We start from the raw sequence: 17,638 nt of genomic DNA, 5'->3' as shown, positions 1-17,638 counted from the left end.
CCTTGTTAGTACTTCATGAGATCCCATGTTTCTTGCCCGCCCAAAGAAACCTGAGCAGCGTGCGTTTTATTGAATTTAGGAAGGTCATGGGTACCTGGACAGGGAGCATCTGGACGAGAAACAAGAACTTGGGGAGCACTACCATTTTAATCAGGTTGAGGCGTGCCGTCCATGAGAACCCTGCGCCCGCCCACCTAGGTCTCTCTTGACATTCGTCCATAGTGGGGAGAAGTTTTTAGAAAAGAGGTCAGTCGAATTGGCCGTGATCTGGATCCCCAGGTGACGGAAGCCATCTCTCGGAAGCCGGAAGGGAAGATCCTCCACGTATTCCATCTCGGTATCCGACAGATGACCCCCAATAAATGCCACAGACTTACCCAGGTTAACCTTAAACCCCGACAGATCCCCATATTGCGTCAGACCCCGCAGCACGTGCGGGACTGTTTGTGAGGGTTTGGTGAGGTAGAGGAGAGCGTCATCAGTGAATAGGCTGATTTTGCAGTGAGTCTCACCTATCCGCACTCCGTTAATCGCTTCATTGTTTCTCACCGACACCGCCCAGGGTTCCATGACCAGGGCGTATATCAGGGGCGATAGTGGGCAACCCTGTCTTGTGCCTCTCCCCAGTGGCAAGGCTTCCGATTCCATTCTGTTGGCGACTACCTTCGCCGTGGGGGCAGAGTACAGTGCTGACATCCATCCCAACCATCTACGGCCCATCCCCACCGCTGAGAGGACCTCCCCCATGAAAGCCCAGCTAACCCTGCCGAAGGCCTTTTCCGCGTCCAAGGCCAGCAGTAGGGCACCCTCGTTCCGGGTCGTCCCTGAGTTTAACACGTGGAGCGTTTTACGCATACTGTCGGAAGCTTGCCTATTTATTATGAAGCCTGCCTGGTCCGGATGGACCAGACGGGGTAGGCATTTCTCCAAGCGGGTTGCCAGAATCCTGGCGAAGATCTTGGCATCGAAGTTTAGGAGTGAAATGGGTCTGTAGGAGCCACATTCTGCCAGGTCTCTACCCGGCTTAGGGATTACTGTGATAAGGGTCTGCAGGAAAGTGGGTGGAATCGTATCCTGATCTCTAATTTGGTTAAACAGTTTGGCTAGGGGCTCCATTAGAATGGGCTGGAACTGTTTATAGAAATCAGCTGTGTACCCATCGCTCCCCGGGGCCTTTCCCACTTTTAGTCTATTAATGGCTGCTTCGACCTCCTCTGCCACTATATCCCCCTCCAGCTCCTGTAGTTCAGTCTCAGACAATCGGGGTAATGGGTGTTCCCTCAGGTTTGCCCGCATCTCCTCCACCGATTCCCCCACCTGCTTAGTGTAAAGTTCCCTATAGAAGTCAGCAAAGGAGTCAACTAATAATTTTTTTTTAATGTGCCCGTTACCCCCCCATCCCTAAAGGGTCCAACCCTCCTCTCCACTCTGCATCCCCTTGCTCTGCACGCCAGTAGCATTCCCACCGTGTCTCCCCTTTCATAATACCTCTGCCGCGTGTATCTCATTTTCTTAACCACCTCCCCTATAAGGACTGTGTGCAGTGCCTGTCTTTTCTCTCTCATTTCCGCCAGAAGGGAGTCCCTATTTTCCCCGTCCCAGTTGAGCCTTGCCCGTTGGGCCTTCAACTCTGCTCGTAGTTTGTGTTCAATGAGTCCCCCTCTCCCGTTTGCGTCTAGCGCCCTCAGTCATGAGGAGACCACGAAAGGTGGCCTTTGCTGCCTCCCACACCATCACCATGTCTGTTTCTCCATCATCATTTGTTTCGAAGTATGCCTCCATTTCATTCCTTAGGAAGTCCTTGAACACCGGATCCCTCAGGAGTGTATTATTGCACCGCCAGCCGGACGATCTGGTGGACAAGGGGAGAGACCAACTCGCCACCAGTAACTCGTGGTCGGACCATGTGATTGCTTCAACCCTTGGGGCCGTGGCCGCCCCAGCCCCCCTCTTCCGAGGTCAAAAGTAGATCAATTCTTGTGTAGGTGTAGTGGGGAGGGGAGAAGAAGGTATATCCCCCTGGGCCAGGGTGTGTCGAACGCCAGACGTCTACCCAGTAGTGTTCTTTTAGGAGGGCCTGTAGTGCCAGATTGTCTTTAGTAATCCCCTTCTGATCCACCCCTCTCGCTGTCCACCAATCTAGTTTGGGGTCCTTAATGAGATTAAAGTCGCCCCCCAGTATCATGGCCCCCTCTGCCCACTCGTCCATTACCCCCAGGACCTGGGTCAAGAATCGTATCTGGCCCGAGTTGGGAGCATATAGGGTGGCCAAAGTGACACGCTCGCCTTCGCAGGTGCCCTTGATCCCCAGGAACCTCCCCCCGAAGCCTCTTCTGGTTTCTATATTGGAGAGATGGAATGTTTTGTTCGGGAGGATCCCCACCCCTTCCTTCTTTGAACTTCTATGGGAGGCCCAGAAGTTGGACCCAATTTCCTTACCTCTGATGGGCGATTCTTTCCTCTGTTTGTAATGGGTTTCCTGTAAGAAGAGTACCATAAGCTGTTTGCGAAACATGTTACTGGTCAGTGATCTTTTATTTTGGGAGTTCAGACCCTTGACATTTAGTGTGCCTATCTTGCCTTCAACCATGGTCGTCTTTAGAGTCTTCCACTATTTGCTCCTTGGTGTAGTTCATGTGTGTGGCCCATCGGAAAGCATGGGGCTCCGGACCAATCCGGCTAGTCGTCCCCTCCCCTTCGTCCCCTTTTAGTGTTCCCGTCGTACCCTTTTCATTGGTACTTCCCCGCCGCCCCCCCCCTGGCCCAAACCACCCCCCCCACCCTTCCCCACACATCCCCCTGCATTTCAAGGCGTTCGTCCACGTCCCCCAACGGATTGTCGGGATTGGTCAACGAACCACCAAGGACTCTAACCCCAGCCCCGAGTATTTCAAATATTTGGGAGTCCCATTTCCTTCATTTTATGTGGGATAACCCCACATTAACCTTAGCTCCAGTGTCCGAGGTGGGATCTCGGAACCTTAATCCCCCACCTCGGCCTGCAGCCCATACTCCGGCCCTGCATATGAAACTGTTTAACAGAATTGTTAACATTTAGAAAACCTCAACCAGCCCTGTAACCCTGCGGGCCAAACACTGCGCCAACGTGGCCCATAACCATAATGCCTCCAGGATACGGCCCTCGGTTCCATCAATGGAGCCGCCCGGTGTCAATGAACCTCGAAGATTTTCCTCCATATCCATGGTAGCATTGTCATTGTCACTTCGGGTAGCCCTCAGAGGTCGTTGATGGGTGTCTGGTTTTTTGAAACTTGCGGGGCCCCTTAACCTTAGCTTTGCCGCTGAGCTTCTCCAGTCTGTCTGGGCCCCGGAGGGGTGGGGGGGAGGGGGTCCAGAGCCTCTCCTCCTCAGCCGCCAGAGTAGCCGGCACGGTCATCCACTAGGTCATCCGTGACCCGTTGGATGTCTTCCTCCGTCACCAGGTGGTGCCTCTTCTCCAGCCATTCGAATGTCACATAGAAGGGGTGGCCCCAGCGATATCGGACCCCCTTTCCCTGGAGCCATCTAGTCAGATTGCCACATTTCTTTCTCATTAGCAGGGTAAGGGCCGAAAGGTCCTGAAAAATGGCCACCTTGGATTCTCCATATTAAATGTTGCCGAGGTTCCTCGCCTTCTCTAAGATCTTGGCTTTGTCTTTGTAATAGTGTAGTCGAGCCAGCACAGAGCGCGGGCCCCTGCCCCCTCCGCGGTGGACACTGTCAAATTTGATCTCGCCATCGGCCTCCGCCCCCATAACAATCCTTATGATGTCATGTACCTTGCCCTCCAGGCCTTGAGTGCTTTCACCCTCGGCTTCTGCTAGTCCAAAAATTTGCAGGTTGTTTCTCCTCTCAATGTTTTCCATGTTGTCCACCTTGAGCCGAAGTTGTTCTTCGCGCCGTTGCATCTCTTGGAATCTGGCTTCCATTTGGGTCTCCAGGAGTGTTGTGGAGAGCTGGTTGTTTTCGACTCCCTCCATTCGATCCTCTAGGGTGGTGACTTTGGTTGTGAGGTCGGCCAGCTTGGCACCCATATCGGTCCTCATCCCGCGGATCTCTTCCAAGATCATCTGAATGTTGTTCTGGATGGCCCCCAATATCGGGAGGCGGGGTGGATAGGCCCCCAGCCGCCATGTTGTCCTCGTTGGCCACAAATTGGTATTTAGTAAGTGTCTCTTTCCAGCTCATGGGGCGCTAGGTCTAGTGGGCTTTCCTAGGCGCCAGCTGCTCAGCCCGTGGCTGTGTTGGGGCCCGCGAGGGCGCGAGGAGGCCAGAGGCGTGTCATTTGTAGTTATTGGTACCAGGGATGAGTCGGATCTGGCCGGAGCGGACAGGTGCTCCTGTGACGATGACCTCTAGCTTCTTCAACAGTGGGGCTTTGGATTCATAGAGTTGGCGGTACGGCTCCGCACCCCTGGGTGGACCAAGGGTCAGGCGTGGATAATGGCCCCACGATACACCATGTGGTCAAGTCTATTTGAGAGGTACTCCTCCAGGGGGCAAAGTCCTGAGGGGTGGCTATAGAGATATTGACTCAGGGGGCCCCTCACCTGTTGCACGTGGCCTCCTGTGTCTCCCAGTCAGTTATATCGAGGGCGCGCTCCAGCGACGGCCCGGACTGGGGGAGGGCCTCCTTAGCCCACTTCACCTTGCTGTCACCACCTCCTTAAGGATCCGGGGATAGTTATGTGGAGGAGTGCCTCCAGCCCTCCAGCAATGGTGGGGTATCCACGTGCGATGCTCCAGCTGCCCCCCCGCAGAGGTCACAGCAGAGAGGGAGTGGGGGGCGCGCGCCACTCCTATGTGCCTGGAGACAAGAGCAAGGTGCACTCCACTCAGCGCTGGCCCCCACGTGGGCCTCTCATGGGCCAGGGATGGACACTTGTCTAATGAGGCTGCACTGCCTCGGTCCCAAGGGGCACACCCACGGTGGCGGGAGTCCCCGCTCGGCACCCCAGGTGTCGCCTTGTAAGATTTGTTGCAGGGGGTGAGGGTGCGGGGGGGGGGCGCGCCCCCGCGAAGGCCCCCCGGCGCTCCTCTCAGCCCGGAGGGAAAGACAGGGCCGGCGCCACACAGTGGTGGGCTACACACCGCAACCAGTAGGCCAGCGAGGCGGGTGGGAGCGTAGAGTCTCCGACTCATGGTGCCGCACAGCCGCAATCGCGGTCCCGCGGGGCCCGCTCGGGAATCCTGGGCTCGGGGTTCCCGTGTCCACCAAGCCGTCCGCCCCTCTCCTCGAGCCTCTCTGTCACAGCCCCCTCCTCGCCCGGCTCAGCCCCTGTTGCCGCAGCAAGTCCCCTGGGGCCCGCTCGAGGCCCGGCTTCAATAGCTTCCTTGCGTCGTTCGAGGCCGTGGGGGAGGGGCTGTGTGAATCCTCGGGCTGCCGAACTCAGCACCGGAGCGTCGTTGAAACTCTGGGGTTGGACCCAGTGGAGGGCCGCGGGGTCCCACGACATTAACTGGGGGTTGTGTGCCAAATGGGGTCCTTTTTCTATCTGGTCGCCGCAATTTACCCGGGGCTGGGTACGGAGCACGTAGCTCAGGCAGCCATCTTGCCTGCGCCCCCTGGTGGCCTCCAGGTTGGAGTTTTTGATGTTTCTCCAGTTTCTTTTCATGGTGATCGGTGGTTTGTCGTGTTGCTTGTTTATTGGAGTGGTCATTGTGATTATGAAGGGAATGATGAGGTGGTTGCTGCAGAGTATTTGAATTGGGGGTGCTGTGGTAATGAGTTCTTTATTGGCGAAGACTGCGTCAAGTGTATGCCCTGCCGAGTGGGTTGCTCCTTTGACTAGTTGTTGTAGATTCATTGCTGCTAGTTGGGCGGTTAAAGATTTTTGTGTGGTTGTGGTTTCTTCATCGAACCAGATGATCAGATGATTATGCTTGATGGCTAAGATGGTGATTGCTTCCGTGAAGGCGTCTACGAAGGTTGCATCGTAGGTTGGTGGTCTGTATATCAGTATGAATTTCACATTCGTTTTGGGGTTTACTGGTAGGTGTAGTATTAAGGATTTGCGTTTATCAATGTTTAATAGGTCTTCCAGTTTGATAGCCAGGTGTTCCTCGTGGAGGATTGCCAGCCCCCCCCCTCTTTGGTTTTTCTGTTTGCTCGGACGCATTTGAAGTTTTCAGGCAGTTCTTGAGGGTGAATCTTTGGACATTGACCTTGCGTTGATTAAATTACAGTGGATTTTGTTTGGTGTGGCTTTGTTTAGTGGTTGTTCCTTGTTTTGGTTTGTAGTTGTTCAGTCGGGGTGCTTCTGTATTGATGTTGATTGGATGAAGATCAGCGACGGCTGCATCTTCATTGAAGCGGTCAACTAGATTGACAGCATGGCTGTTCAAACGTGGGGCTTCTCCAGTAATGCTGATTGGTTGAAGATCAGCGATGGCTTCTTCGTTGAATCGGTCTGTTAGGTTATTGGTTGGGTTGTTGGTTACTAGGGCTTCGTCGTCTTCTCTTGTTGGTTGTGGGTATCGATGGTGCCCTTCTGTTCTTGTGATGCATGGGGTAAGGGGTTGGAGTCATCCCACTCTCTTATTGGGTGCTCCCGTCTTTTTTCCGGGTGTTTGGGGGATTCTTTGCTTGTCATCTCAAGATGTCGGTGTCGCAGAGATATCGAGGCTCCGTGGTTGTTGCGAGGTACAGTGTAAGATAAGGATTTTTCTCTTACGTAGTTTGTTCTGGTGATAACAGTGTTAGGTGGGGTTTTTCCTGCATTTGAGGCCGCTTCTACTGGGGGCAGATGGATTTGTGTATCCGTGTCCATTGTTGCATGATCTTGCTCTCTTTCTCGGCGTCCATTTCTGCGTGGGGCATTTTGGTTCTTGGTGCAGGGATAACAGGGCAATTGGTCCTCCGTGTTGTCTTGTGCTAGGACAGTATTGATGTTTCCTCTAATCTTGATATGCTTGGATGCTCTCAGGTTCCGTCTGTTCTTCCCGTCGGTGGGTCAGGTGCGTTTCCTACAGGTGCACTGTCCGGGGGTTTTGAGGAGTGCTGGGCGTTCGGCTGTCAGGTGGTCTAGGACTCAGTTAAGGTTGCGATGGGTTCTCAGGGGTATTGGTGGCAGGAAAGTGGGACTTAGGTTTCACTGATGTTGATGATAGAGAATGGCACGCAGTGCTTAACGCCTCAATTGGGACGAGGACGGTGAGAGAGGCCCGTCACAGGTAGTAGTTCGAATAGCTAATTTCAAGCCCCCTGGAAACTAGAGGAAGGTTTAGGTTTTAGAGGGCAGTAATACAACACCCAGATCTGAGGCGTCTGAACAGCGGGAGAGGCTTAGGCTTCAGATAGTGGGAGGTAGAGTATGGGACGTCTAGGTTTAAGGTAGGTATGATAACATTCCTAGAGATTGAGGCACCTTAGATGTGAATCAAGTTAATCTCAAACTCCGTTACCCGGGTAACTAGTGTGTGACGCAGGCTAGCAACTACAATGCTATAGGAGTATGTAGCAGGCTAGTAGTTACAGCACTATCAATGTGGAGCAGGCTAGCAATCACAGCACTATCACAGTGTGGAGCAGGCTAGCAATCACAATACTATCGCAGTGTGGACCCTTCTAATGCTAGCACAGTGTGAAGCAGGCTAGCAATCGCAGTACCATCACAGTGTGGACCCCTCTAGATGTGAATCAAGTTAATCTCAACAGATTTCCCAGTGTGCGATGCAGGCTTGTTATTACAGACTATGGTAATGTTGAGCAGGCTAGCTGTCAGGTCCCTGGGTAACAGAAGGCTATAGTTTAGGTATTTCTAGATGGCATTAGTAGTTGTTGCTGCTAGGGAGAGTGTTACTGGTTGCGATTACAATTGTCTTTTCCTTAATCAAACCATCATATCAGCCAGCTACTATTGTCCGAGTCCAAAATTGAGAATTTCCTGCTCAGCAGTGATTGGCCAGAGGACTATTGTGATGTAGTTTGGAACCAAACTGCCTTTCATTCAAGATCTGCATTGGAGTGGTCACAGTGCTCCAAAGCTCCAGAGAAAACTATAGTAACCAGAGAAAAGAAGACACACATCCTTGAACAAGTTCACCTGAAAGAGCCAGAGATTTAATTCAGATACGTGACTAAACTGAAGTGAAATCAAAGTGTGCTCAAGAATTTCTTTTTTTTAATCTAAGGAACTGATTTGAAGCTGCATGTACAGTGTTGTTTAATACTTAAGCTAAAGGAAATCAGAAGTCTTAGTCTGCAATCTATAAAAGACGTTATTCCAGTTTTAGTTGTTTTGAAATGTAAATAATTGAACCTTCAGCTGTAAATTGCAAGTGTACACGTGCCAGCACCTGAAGCAAATGTTTATTTGTAATGCTGCTTGCGTGTGTAAAACAACATTGCAATATTAAGGCAACTGTTTCGTGTGTGTCGTGAATTCCCTCACGTTCCAGGAAAGGACAAAGCGGCATACATTAGCGTGCATGAGGAAGTTGAAGGAGCTGTGTCGTATGAATTCAGTTCAGCTAAGTGGCGCAGTGACGAGGATCAAAGGAGTGAGTCAAGTGCGTGGAATACAGTAAACTGTCTTATGTACTTTCTGAAACGGCGTGTCAAAAGCAGATAAGCACGCAGGCGCGTTTGAATCCATTTGACGTTTTAAAGTGATACAGACAGAACTTTCTGTAGCACGTGAGTGGTGTGCAAAGTAAACAGTATTGCGTGGCAAAGTAACATTATCTAAGCACATTAAAGGAAGTCAAAAGAAGTTTGGCCAGCTATGTGTTTTCATCTACTGGAAAGTAAATACCAGTCAGAAGGAGTTAAAGTGTGCAAAGCATAGCACCACATGTCCTAGTCACTTTTAAAGCCTTAACAATGGTTTGAACTCTAAAGACAGCATTGAGAACTCTAATCTGAGAGCTGTGCAAGCCAAGAAGAGAAGAGTAATTAGAATAAATATATACTAATATAGGTTTCCAGTGAGTAACCTACAGTAGGAAAATATTAAGCAGCAACAGAGAGCAAAGCAGTTTAGGACATATTGCATGGTAGCAGCTAAACAAGAACTTTCACAATTCTTTTCGAAGTCTCTAGGCAGGAAGCAGAGACAATCTGGTAACTAGTAAGTTTTATGCAGAACACCATATAACTTCTCAAGAGCAGGTGTATTTATTGAATGCTAAATTAATAATGTGTTATTTGCAGGTTTTCCTGAGTTCTAAGATTTGAAGGAGACTGGAGAAATCCTGACCGTTTGTCATTTTATCCACTTACCCTTTTCCCGCGGTCTGGTCAACTCCGTAGTTATTCAACTGACTGTTGCGTGAACCAGTTTGGAGGATCTGGTGGGCTATTCGACTGCTCCTGCAGGATTTCGGCGCTGGGACCTAAGACTAGCAATTGTAGTACTCTCACGGTGTGGAGCAGGCTAGCACTCACAGTACTATCACAGTGTGGACCCTTCTAGATGTGAAATGAGTTAGACTCAACTAATTCACTAGTGTGCGGCGCAGGCAAGTAGCTACAATACCATAACAGTGTGGACCCTTCTAGGTATGAATCTAGTTGACCTCAACCAGTTCACTAGTGTGTGACGCAGACTAGCAATTACAATACTATGTCAGTGTAGAGCAGGCTAGCAATCACAGTACTATCACAGTGTGAAGCAGGCTAGCAATCAAAATACTATCGCAGTGTGGACCCCTCTAGATGTGAATCAAGTTAATCTCAACATATTCCCCAGTGTGCGACGCAGGCTTGTTATTACAGACTATGGTAATGTTGAGCAGGCTACCAATTGTAATACTATCACAGTCTGAAGCACGCAAGTAATTACAATACTATCACCGTGTGGACTCATCTAGATGTGAAACAAGTTAATCTCAACTAATTCATTGGTGTGTGACGCAGGCTAGCAATTACAAGCTATGTCAATGTGGAGCAGGGTAGCAATTACAGTATTATCACAGAGTAGGTTATTTTGTTAGGTTGAAAGGGTTCGAGGGTAGAGTAATTGCTCTATCCTTCACCCTGGCCACTCCTGCCTAACACAGCTAGTTTTGAGTGTCATGTATAGTGGGAGAGAGGCCTATGCCTAACAGTGCAATTGAGTACAAGACTGAACAAAGTTAGATTTGAGTACAAGACTAAACAGAGTTGGATTTGAGAGTGCTGTATAGTGGGAGACAGGCCTACGCCTAACAGTGCAATTGAGTACAAGACTAAACACAGCTAGATTTGAGTACAAGACTAAACACAGCTAGATTTGAGTACCAGACTAAACACAGCCAGATGTTGTCAATGTGAAATGGGAAGAATTATGGGAGCTGTAGTTTCCCATGAAATAAGAAGGTATAGGGCTTAGATTGGTTAAGGAAAAAGGGGGATACCATGTCTCACCATCAAGTGCGTCACCTCCACTCCCCCAGGATCCCCCACCCAGGTGATCATCCCTCGCTTGGCCACCCCCAGGGTAGGTATCCAAAAGCGATGGCCTTTCCCTGGCCACACGAGTACAGGATCCCCGGGCACTAGGCTGTGAAACACCCTCTGGTTTTTCACGGGCGCCACATTGCCTTCTACTCCTCCAGCGAACAGTTGGCATTTAGTAACAAATATTTGTGCTGACCTCCGGTCCTTTATTCATCTGCCATTACAGAAGGAACCCGAAATACCCTGAACTAGTGGGAAGGGAGACATTCAGATGGCACCTGAAAGATAGCAACCTGCACAAACACTGTAGTGGACACTATGAGGGCTAGTTACTTCCCAGGGATACCAGAACTTATCGTCTGATTGGTTCTTCAAGGAACGCGACTCCACTCCACCTCCCCATTCTCATACCCGCTGGCCAAACGGCAATTAAGACTGTGTGAGTGTTCCACTGGATTACATCGACTTCCCCAGCTCCCACAAGCAGCCGTGGGACTGGCTCTCCGACCTTGATTACATCACCTAGTGCTGTCTCAGCAACTATGGTCTGCTGGAGATGTGCAGCTTGAGTTGAGCTTCCCCCCTTCCCTAAACTGTGGGGCACGGGTCATGTTTTTGAAGCGGGCCTTCGGGTGAAGCCCAATCTGAGGCCACCCCACTGAGTGAGTTTACCTGGGGTTTCCCCTTTCTCGTACTTGTGCATAAACGTTCCTTGTGCCGATATCATAAAAGGTATCCCCCAACCCCTTATTCCATTGCAGGCCTGATTTGAAGGCTGACTACAGCTCCCAGAGCCCCGTTGATCCCCCCTAGAAGGTGTCTCAGCGCATCCCGCATATTCTCTCAATTGGTAGGTGGTCCCCCCCCCATTCCCCCCCTGTCTGGTGCTGAATTAGCACCTTCATTACATTCCCAATAACCTGAGAGTGCCAGTAATGTATACAGTCAACTCGTTTCCCCATCGTTGATGGTATAGCTATCCTTCAATAGTTTCATATACTATTCCACTGACACAACCCCACTCTTGAAACTTAGTTTTCAACTGTACATGGTATTATTTGTTATAGAAGCACATTTTGAAGCCTTCCTGTGAAGAGACCTTTCATTTCTGAAACAAAAGTGATGAAGCATGGATCAATACAAAACAAAAAGGCGGTGTTGTACCAAGGCACCTACCAGCAAACATTTTAGATCTAACAATCGCTCTTTTTTCAGGATGACCAGTGCTGCAAATCCACAGAAAGTGTAACCACCATGGCCTTCCATCCCTGGGACACCTCCAATTCCACCCTCCCAGTTCTGGCACCTTTTATGAGAGAGACCAGAAATATATCAGCATTACCATTTGCGTGCTACATTACAAGCAGACTGGATGAACACAATGTAAACATCATACCATTGCAAAGTTACCACATTCTAGGTGGAGGCCTCAAAAGAAAGGCAATAGCTTGCAAGTCACATTACTACAACTAATACAAGAAGTAACATTCAAAACAGAAGCATATGGCTTTTATAAATGCCCCAAACTGAAGGGTGACTTAAAACAAGAAGTATAGAAAGGGTTAGTCCAGAATGCTTAGTCCAGAAGGCTTTTAGAGTCAATACAATGATGAACACGTGATTGTTTTAGACCCAAACATACTCTTGATCCCAGATAAAAATATGCACCTTTCTCACCTCACAATCCACTCGGCTGTGCCTTCAAATAATGTTGGCGCTATTATGTTTGTTAACGAAGCTACTGATGCAGCACAATAAGCGCTCCTAGGTATAAAACAAAATCAGCAATTTACCAACAATGCAAAGAAATGGTCACAAATACCTGCATCTTTTTATAAGCTGACTAGTCAGTAGACTAAGATGTTTAATCTATTCCAACTGTTTCAGTTTACAGGTTGGAGTTATGACATTGGAACACAATAGGCACATGCAGCTACACATTTTTTCCGGTACTATTCTGGAATATATGCAGTGCCAATTAAAGAAATGAACAAATCCTTGCAGTCACTTTCAAGGTATTTCCATATTACAACCTTGCGAGGGGGAGTGGAAGACAGAAGCTAAAGGTGAACGCAAAGTACTCTGCAAATCGGGCATGAGTGTAGTAGTACTAGTGTTTGTATATACAACAAACATTACCTTCCAGTAATCTTTTTTCACATGCTTTGCACAGGCCGACATCTAGTGATTATTGCAGAGCATTACATTAGCACCCCGATTGGGGTCGCTAGCCAGTCAGTATGCTCGGAACATGGGCTGTTCTGTATGGTACAAGCCCGCAGTACGAGCAGCCTTGGAAGCCGGTACCCCGTTCTCTTTCCTGCTCGCCCTTCACTTTAGCACCTGTATAGTTTTCTACATGGGTGCCCAATCGTGTCGTTTTTTTGTGTAAAAAAAAAAAAAACGTATACTTTGGTGGCGCAGTGTGCTGCTTTCCCTGAAGTCTGTTTTCATACTGATGACGTCCCAATCATCAACAGTGAAAACGGACTTCCGGGACACCAGCATTGCACAGAGCCGGGCAGGCAAGTTACGTTTTATTTTCCAAATAAAAAAAAAGGAGGCACCATTGGGTGCTAATGGCGATATGCCCCAAGGTGGTGGGGGTGACTGTCGGTAATGGTGCCACTGCCCTCGTTAAGGGACCCTCGCTTTGCTCTGGCTCTTAATTTGGGTGGCAGCCAGTTACCGTCAGGGTCGGCTTGGGCATATCTCCTTATTTCTTTTCTTAGACGAAAATAGGACATCGACCGGGGTGTTCCCGGTAATACTATCCCTACTGTGGCGTGTACAGCACCCAAGATCCTTCACACGTCATGATCTTCAGATTGGCATTTTATTTTCAACCTGAGGATGCATGACATATATAGTAGAACTGAGTGTGCTGAAAAAAGGTGGATAGTGTTCTGAAACATGCTGGTGATACCTTCAACTCCCAGAGTGGGGAGGATGGGTGGACGCATGGGCTAAGCAGATACAACCACCCGAAAGAAGATTGCTGGAAGGCAATGTTGGTCTTCTGAGACTTTTGGATCTGCTCTGAATCACATGCTTTGCATAGACTAGCGAGCAGCACCGGATGACGGTGGGGGTAGACTGAAGGAACAGAAACAAATGATTTAACACTGCTTGTCCCACTTGTGATTCACTTCTGGCCTGTGTGCGTCAACAGTGTGAACTGAACTCCATGTACAGATAGCTTTTAATGTTACATTTCCAATGAAAGCTAGGGTAGTGCTAATGCTATGTGTAGAGTGTGCCCTAGGTGTAAAGGGAAGTGTTTTGTTTGATAGGCTGTAACACTGTTGGATGCACCCAACAGTCCACTTGGTGATGGTAGCCTTAGAGACATGGTCCCCTTCTCTTCCAGCCTCCAGAGAAACGAAGAGCTGATCTGCTTTCCTTAATGGTTTTGTTTTATTAAGGTAATACATGACTGCCCTACATACATCGAATGTACGAAGAGCCCTTTCTCTGGAATTCGGAGGCTTCTGAAAGAACGCTGGTAATTCAATGGATTGTGTAAGGGTGCAGAAGTAAGACTCTGACACCAAGGGGTCATCGTGTTTGCTATAAACCTTTATTCAAGGACAAAAAGGAAAAGAAACCCCTATCTCACCCTTACTCGAAGTGGGGTTCCCTGCCTCAAATGAAATAACTAGTGTCAAAATGCCCAAAGTAAAAGCCCCAATGTCCAGTGTAAAAATCCTGAACCTGTCCGTTACACACCAAGATAACTAAATTCAAGGAAATGTTTTTTTGGTCCAGGGGGGCGAATCCCATTCCCCTGGACAAAAGGCAGTTCTCCTCTTAGTGTGTTTTTCCAAATTTGGTTTCAGCCAATCCTTGGATGTTGGGAAAGTGTCTCGCTCTCCCCAGCCTCTATCGGGCTCACAAAGTAGTTCCTTGGAGCTTTGGCTTCCTTTCGCCATATACTGCGCTGAAGAACAACAGCCTGGATGCTTCCCAAGATGTAGTGGTTACCTGATCCTTGTGGGCAGACCTGGTTCCCTCTCACCAGGTACTGCGATGAAGAAGAATAGCCTGAATTCCCTTTCCAAGCTGTAGTGGGTCATACAGGCCTGGTACTAACCTGCTAAGCACTGTACGAACCTTTCATCAAGTTACAGTTCTCTTTAATTGGTGCGAGTCCCAGGATCGCTCTTCTGCCATGAGTGGTTTCCAAGGTAGACTTGGTTTACTCGTCTGCCAGGTACTACCCAATGCCTCAATATAGGTTTCCACTTTTCTGTATCGGGTTGTGTCCCAGACCCTTATTCCACAGGCACTTAGTGGCATGCTGTCTCTCTCCACTTTCTTTCGTGCCTTACTTCTTCACGGTACCTCCACCCTTCTATGTTGGGGCCCCAGGCCCTCTTTGGTCCGAACCAGCCAGCCCCTGTAAACCTGTTCCTCTCAGGAGCTTCCCTTTGGACTACCAATCTCGTCATTTCGCAGCTTTATGCGTCGTCTACTCCAGCTATAGCATCTTGGTAGCTGTGACCTGTGGGCGTGCCTCTCCGGAGGGGACCCCGCAGGACCAGTTCTTCGTTGATGCTCGGCCGTTTGTTTCTTGCCAGCCAAACGGTCCTTCTTCCTTGCTGCACAATGCACTGAGGCTTCTCCGGCTCGCCTCGCATACTAGTTCTCTTCTCCGGATTCCGCACTGCAGCCGTGCTTCTAGTGCCTCGAGGGAAGGCTGAATGCCACACTGAGTCCTTCTTCCCTTTTTATTCTGCCAATACCTCCACCTAGCCCGCTCACCCTGGTTGAGCGGAGTAATACATTTTGCTGCATGCCTCTTTCTCGTCTGAGTATTGGGTCTTTCACTCCTTTCTAGGTTATGGCTGTTCTTCGTCTCAGTCTCAGATAACAACCTAGATAATCGTTCCTCTTCCTCTTCTCCATACCATCGAAGGTTCCGATGTCATCTACCTTACATAGGTATATGGACGTGAGGGATAAGTGGAATTGAAGGAGGGTACATGGATGACTTGGGGGATAGGTATAAGGGGAACATGCAGCATTCTCTCTCAGGAGTCTTCCCTAATCCCATAGGAGTCATCCCTCCCCATGTGATCCCCCCCCCCGCTATGCACCACCCCTGGGGAGACTATTGGAGTGTGGCTGCATCACCCTGGCAACAAGGGAAGGGGCTCTCCCACAGGGAGAAGTGACGACATCCGAAGATTTGTAACAATTGGTTTACATGAAATTGAGAAATGTATTTTGAAGAAAAACCTGAGAGCGTTCTTAAGACAACCTTGTTTTTATGTACTGTTACAACGGGCTTGGTTACAGATAAAGCTTGAAGCTAGCTGATTCTACAAAGTCATGGCTATAAGAAAGGCCACCTTATCGGTGAGGTCTTTAAGGGATGCTTTGTGCATTGGCTCAAAAGGAGGACCCATGAGCTTGCTTAGTACCACATTTAAATCCTAACCTGGCGGGAGGTTAGCACCTAGAGGATGTAAATGTTGTACTCCTTACATGAAGACTTTCTGGAATTTCTCACCAGGAAGCCCTGTTCTGAGATGTTGTGTATGAATTAAAGACCAGCCCTGAATACACTAAATGCACCAGATAATGCAAAATATGTGATGGTGATCAATAAATTGGATTTATGATAGAATTTCTACACGATACGACAAAACATTTCCACTTTTTGAAGTAGCAGTGTCTAGCATTAGGCTTGTGTGTTTCCCTCAAAATCTCCATGTATATGTCAGGTACATCGAGGTATTTGAATTCTAGGACCTCAGGCGCTAAGCTTCTAAGTTGTTTGTATGAGGTTGTGGGTGTAGAATTTGACACCGGTTGAGAGTGGGAATTAACTTCTTTGGGGTACACAGCGACATGTGAAGGTGAGAGTACCACACTGGACGTAATCACATTGGTGCTGTTAAAATCCTCATTAGATCTTCCTGGTGCATTTTGTTGATCACTTTGTGGGGTCGGTGGAAAAGTGTGAACAAATATCCCTGACCAATTCATCCATAGTGCGTTCCCCAGGGACCCTTTCGTAATCTGGATTCTGTAAGGGAGTGGAAGGAGGAGGCTGGCACACAGGTGGCATGATTGTTGCTAAATACCTTTATTCGTAAGAAAATAAAAAGGAATACCCTTACCATGCCCTATTACCAAGAGGGGTTTCCCTGCCCCAACTCTATACTAAGGATATGTCAGAACACCCGTAACTAAAAGTCCAACCATCTGTGTCAAAACCCATTTACTTCCCTTACACTTCTAACTAAACTAAAAGGTTGGGAAGTCTTCTTAATGCTGAAGAATGGAGATGATCTTCCATAGAGCGGACTATCATGCCAGTGGTGTGGAGGGACTATTTCCTCAGGGAATGACTCCCTTCCCCAGGTTGCAGTTCCTTTCAAAAGTATTGCACAGAGTTCTGTATTCAAAAGTCTCCGTTCACAAATAAAGTAATGTTCCAACTTCCAAACCTTTATGTCAAGAGAACGACTCCCTTCCCTTGACCTTTATCAGGCTTTGCACAATGTTCACAATACCAGCGGGAATCACTCTCTTCCCTTGGCCTTCCTTAGGCTTCTCGCGATGCCAAGAGAATGACTCCCTTCCCTTGGCCTTTATCACAATGTTCCACACATACCAGGGGGAATGACACCCATCCCCTGGCCTTAATTAGTTTTAGTTTCACAGCCCATCTGATTCACTACCTTGCCAGGTACAGTGACTTTGAAGATGACTTGGGTTACACTTCATAAAAGGGTAAAGGTCCCAGACCCATGAGATTCCCTTCTCTTTTCTTGATGCTGCAAACCTGGCTCACTATCCTGCCAGGTACTGTGACTATGAAGATGACTTTGAAGGCAGTTTGTTCTTAGGTGTGGGTCCCAGACCCGTTCTTTGTGACTTTTCTGCCCTTCCGGGTTCCCACCAACTGTCTTGCCCACCCGGACGTCTTCAGGCTTCTTACCAACAACCTACGGTTTATCATGGACTTCTCCCTGCTCTGGATTCTCACAGTCTCTTCAGGGGCCGCAACGGCCTAGCAGCATTCCCCTGCTCTTGGGCTGCACGTTACCAGCTCTGCGTGCACGCCGGCTCTCCCAGTCGTTTGGCTGCCCTGGTCCAAGCCTCCTCCTTTGGTCCAACCACAGCAGATCTGTCAGGGGACGCCTCTGCCGGCGGCCAAGTGTCTCGGTCTCTGCACTCCCGGCATCCCTGTTCCTCCAGCTCGTTTTGAGCCGCCGAGTTCCTCCACGAATGGTCTGACAATTC

The 17,638-nt window shown here is 49.0% G+C and overlaps 1 protein-coding gene across 1 annotated transcript in view; it reads right to left on the bottom strand.

The window, feature by feature from the left end:
• Positions 1-17,638, bottom strand: part of FNTB (farnesyltransferase, CAAX box, subunit beta) — a 501,476-nt gene that overhangs the window by 215,302 nt on the left and 268,536 nt on the right. The window contains exons 7-8 of the mRNA XM_069638668.1: positions 12,059-12,145; positions 11,558-11,687 (exon numbers count right to left, since the gene is read on the bottom strand). Coding sequence (XP_069494769.1) covers positions 11,558-11,687; positions 12,059-12,145 — 217 coding nt within the window. The remainder of the gene's footprint in view (positions 1-11,557; positions 11,688-12,058; positions 12,146-17,638) is intronic.

Source organism: Ambystoma mexicanum, chromosome 14 (genome assembly GCF_040938575.1).
Source record: "Ambystoma mexicanum isolate Mex_15411 chromosome 14, UKY_AmexF1_1, whole genome shotgun sequence".
Taxonomy (NCBI): Eukaryota; Metazoa; Chordata; class Amphibia; order Caudata; family Ambystomatidae; genus Ambystoma; species Ambystoma mexicanum.
This window is presented reverse-complemented; position numbering and strand designations above follow the sequence as displayed.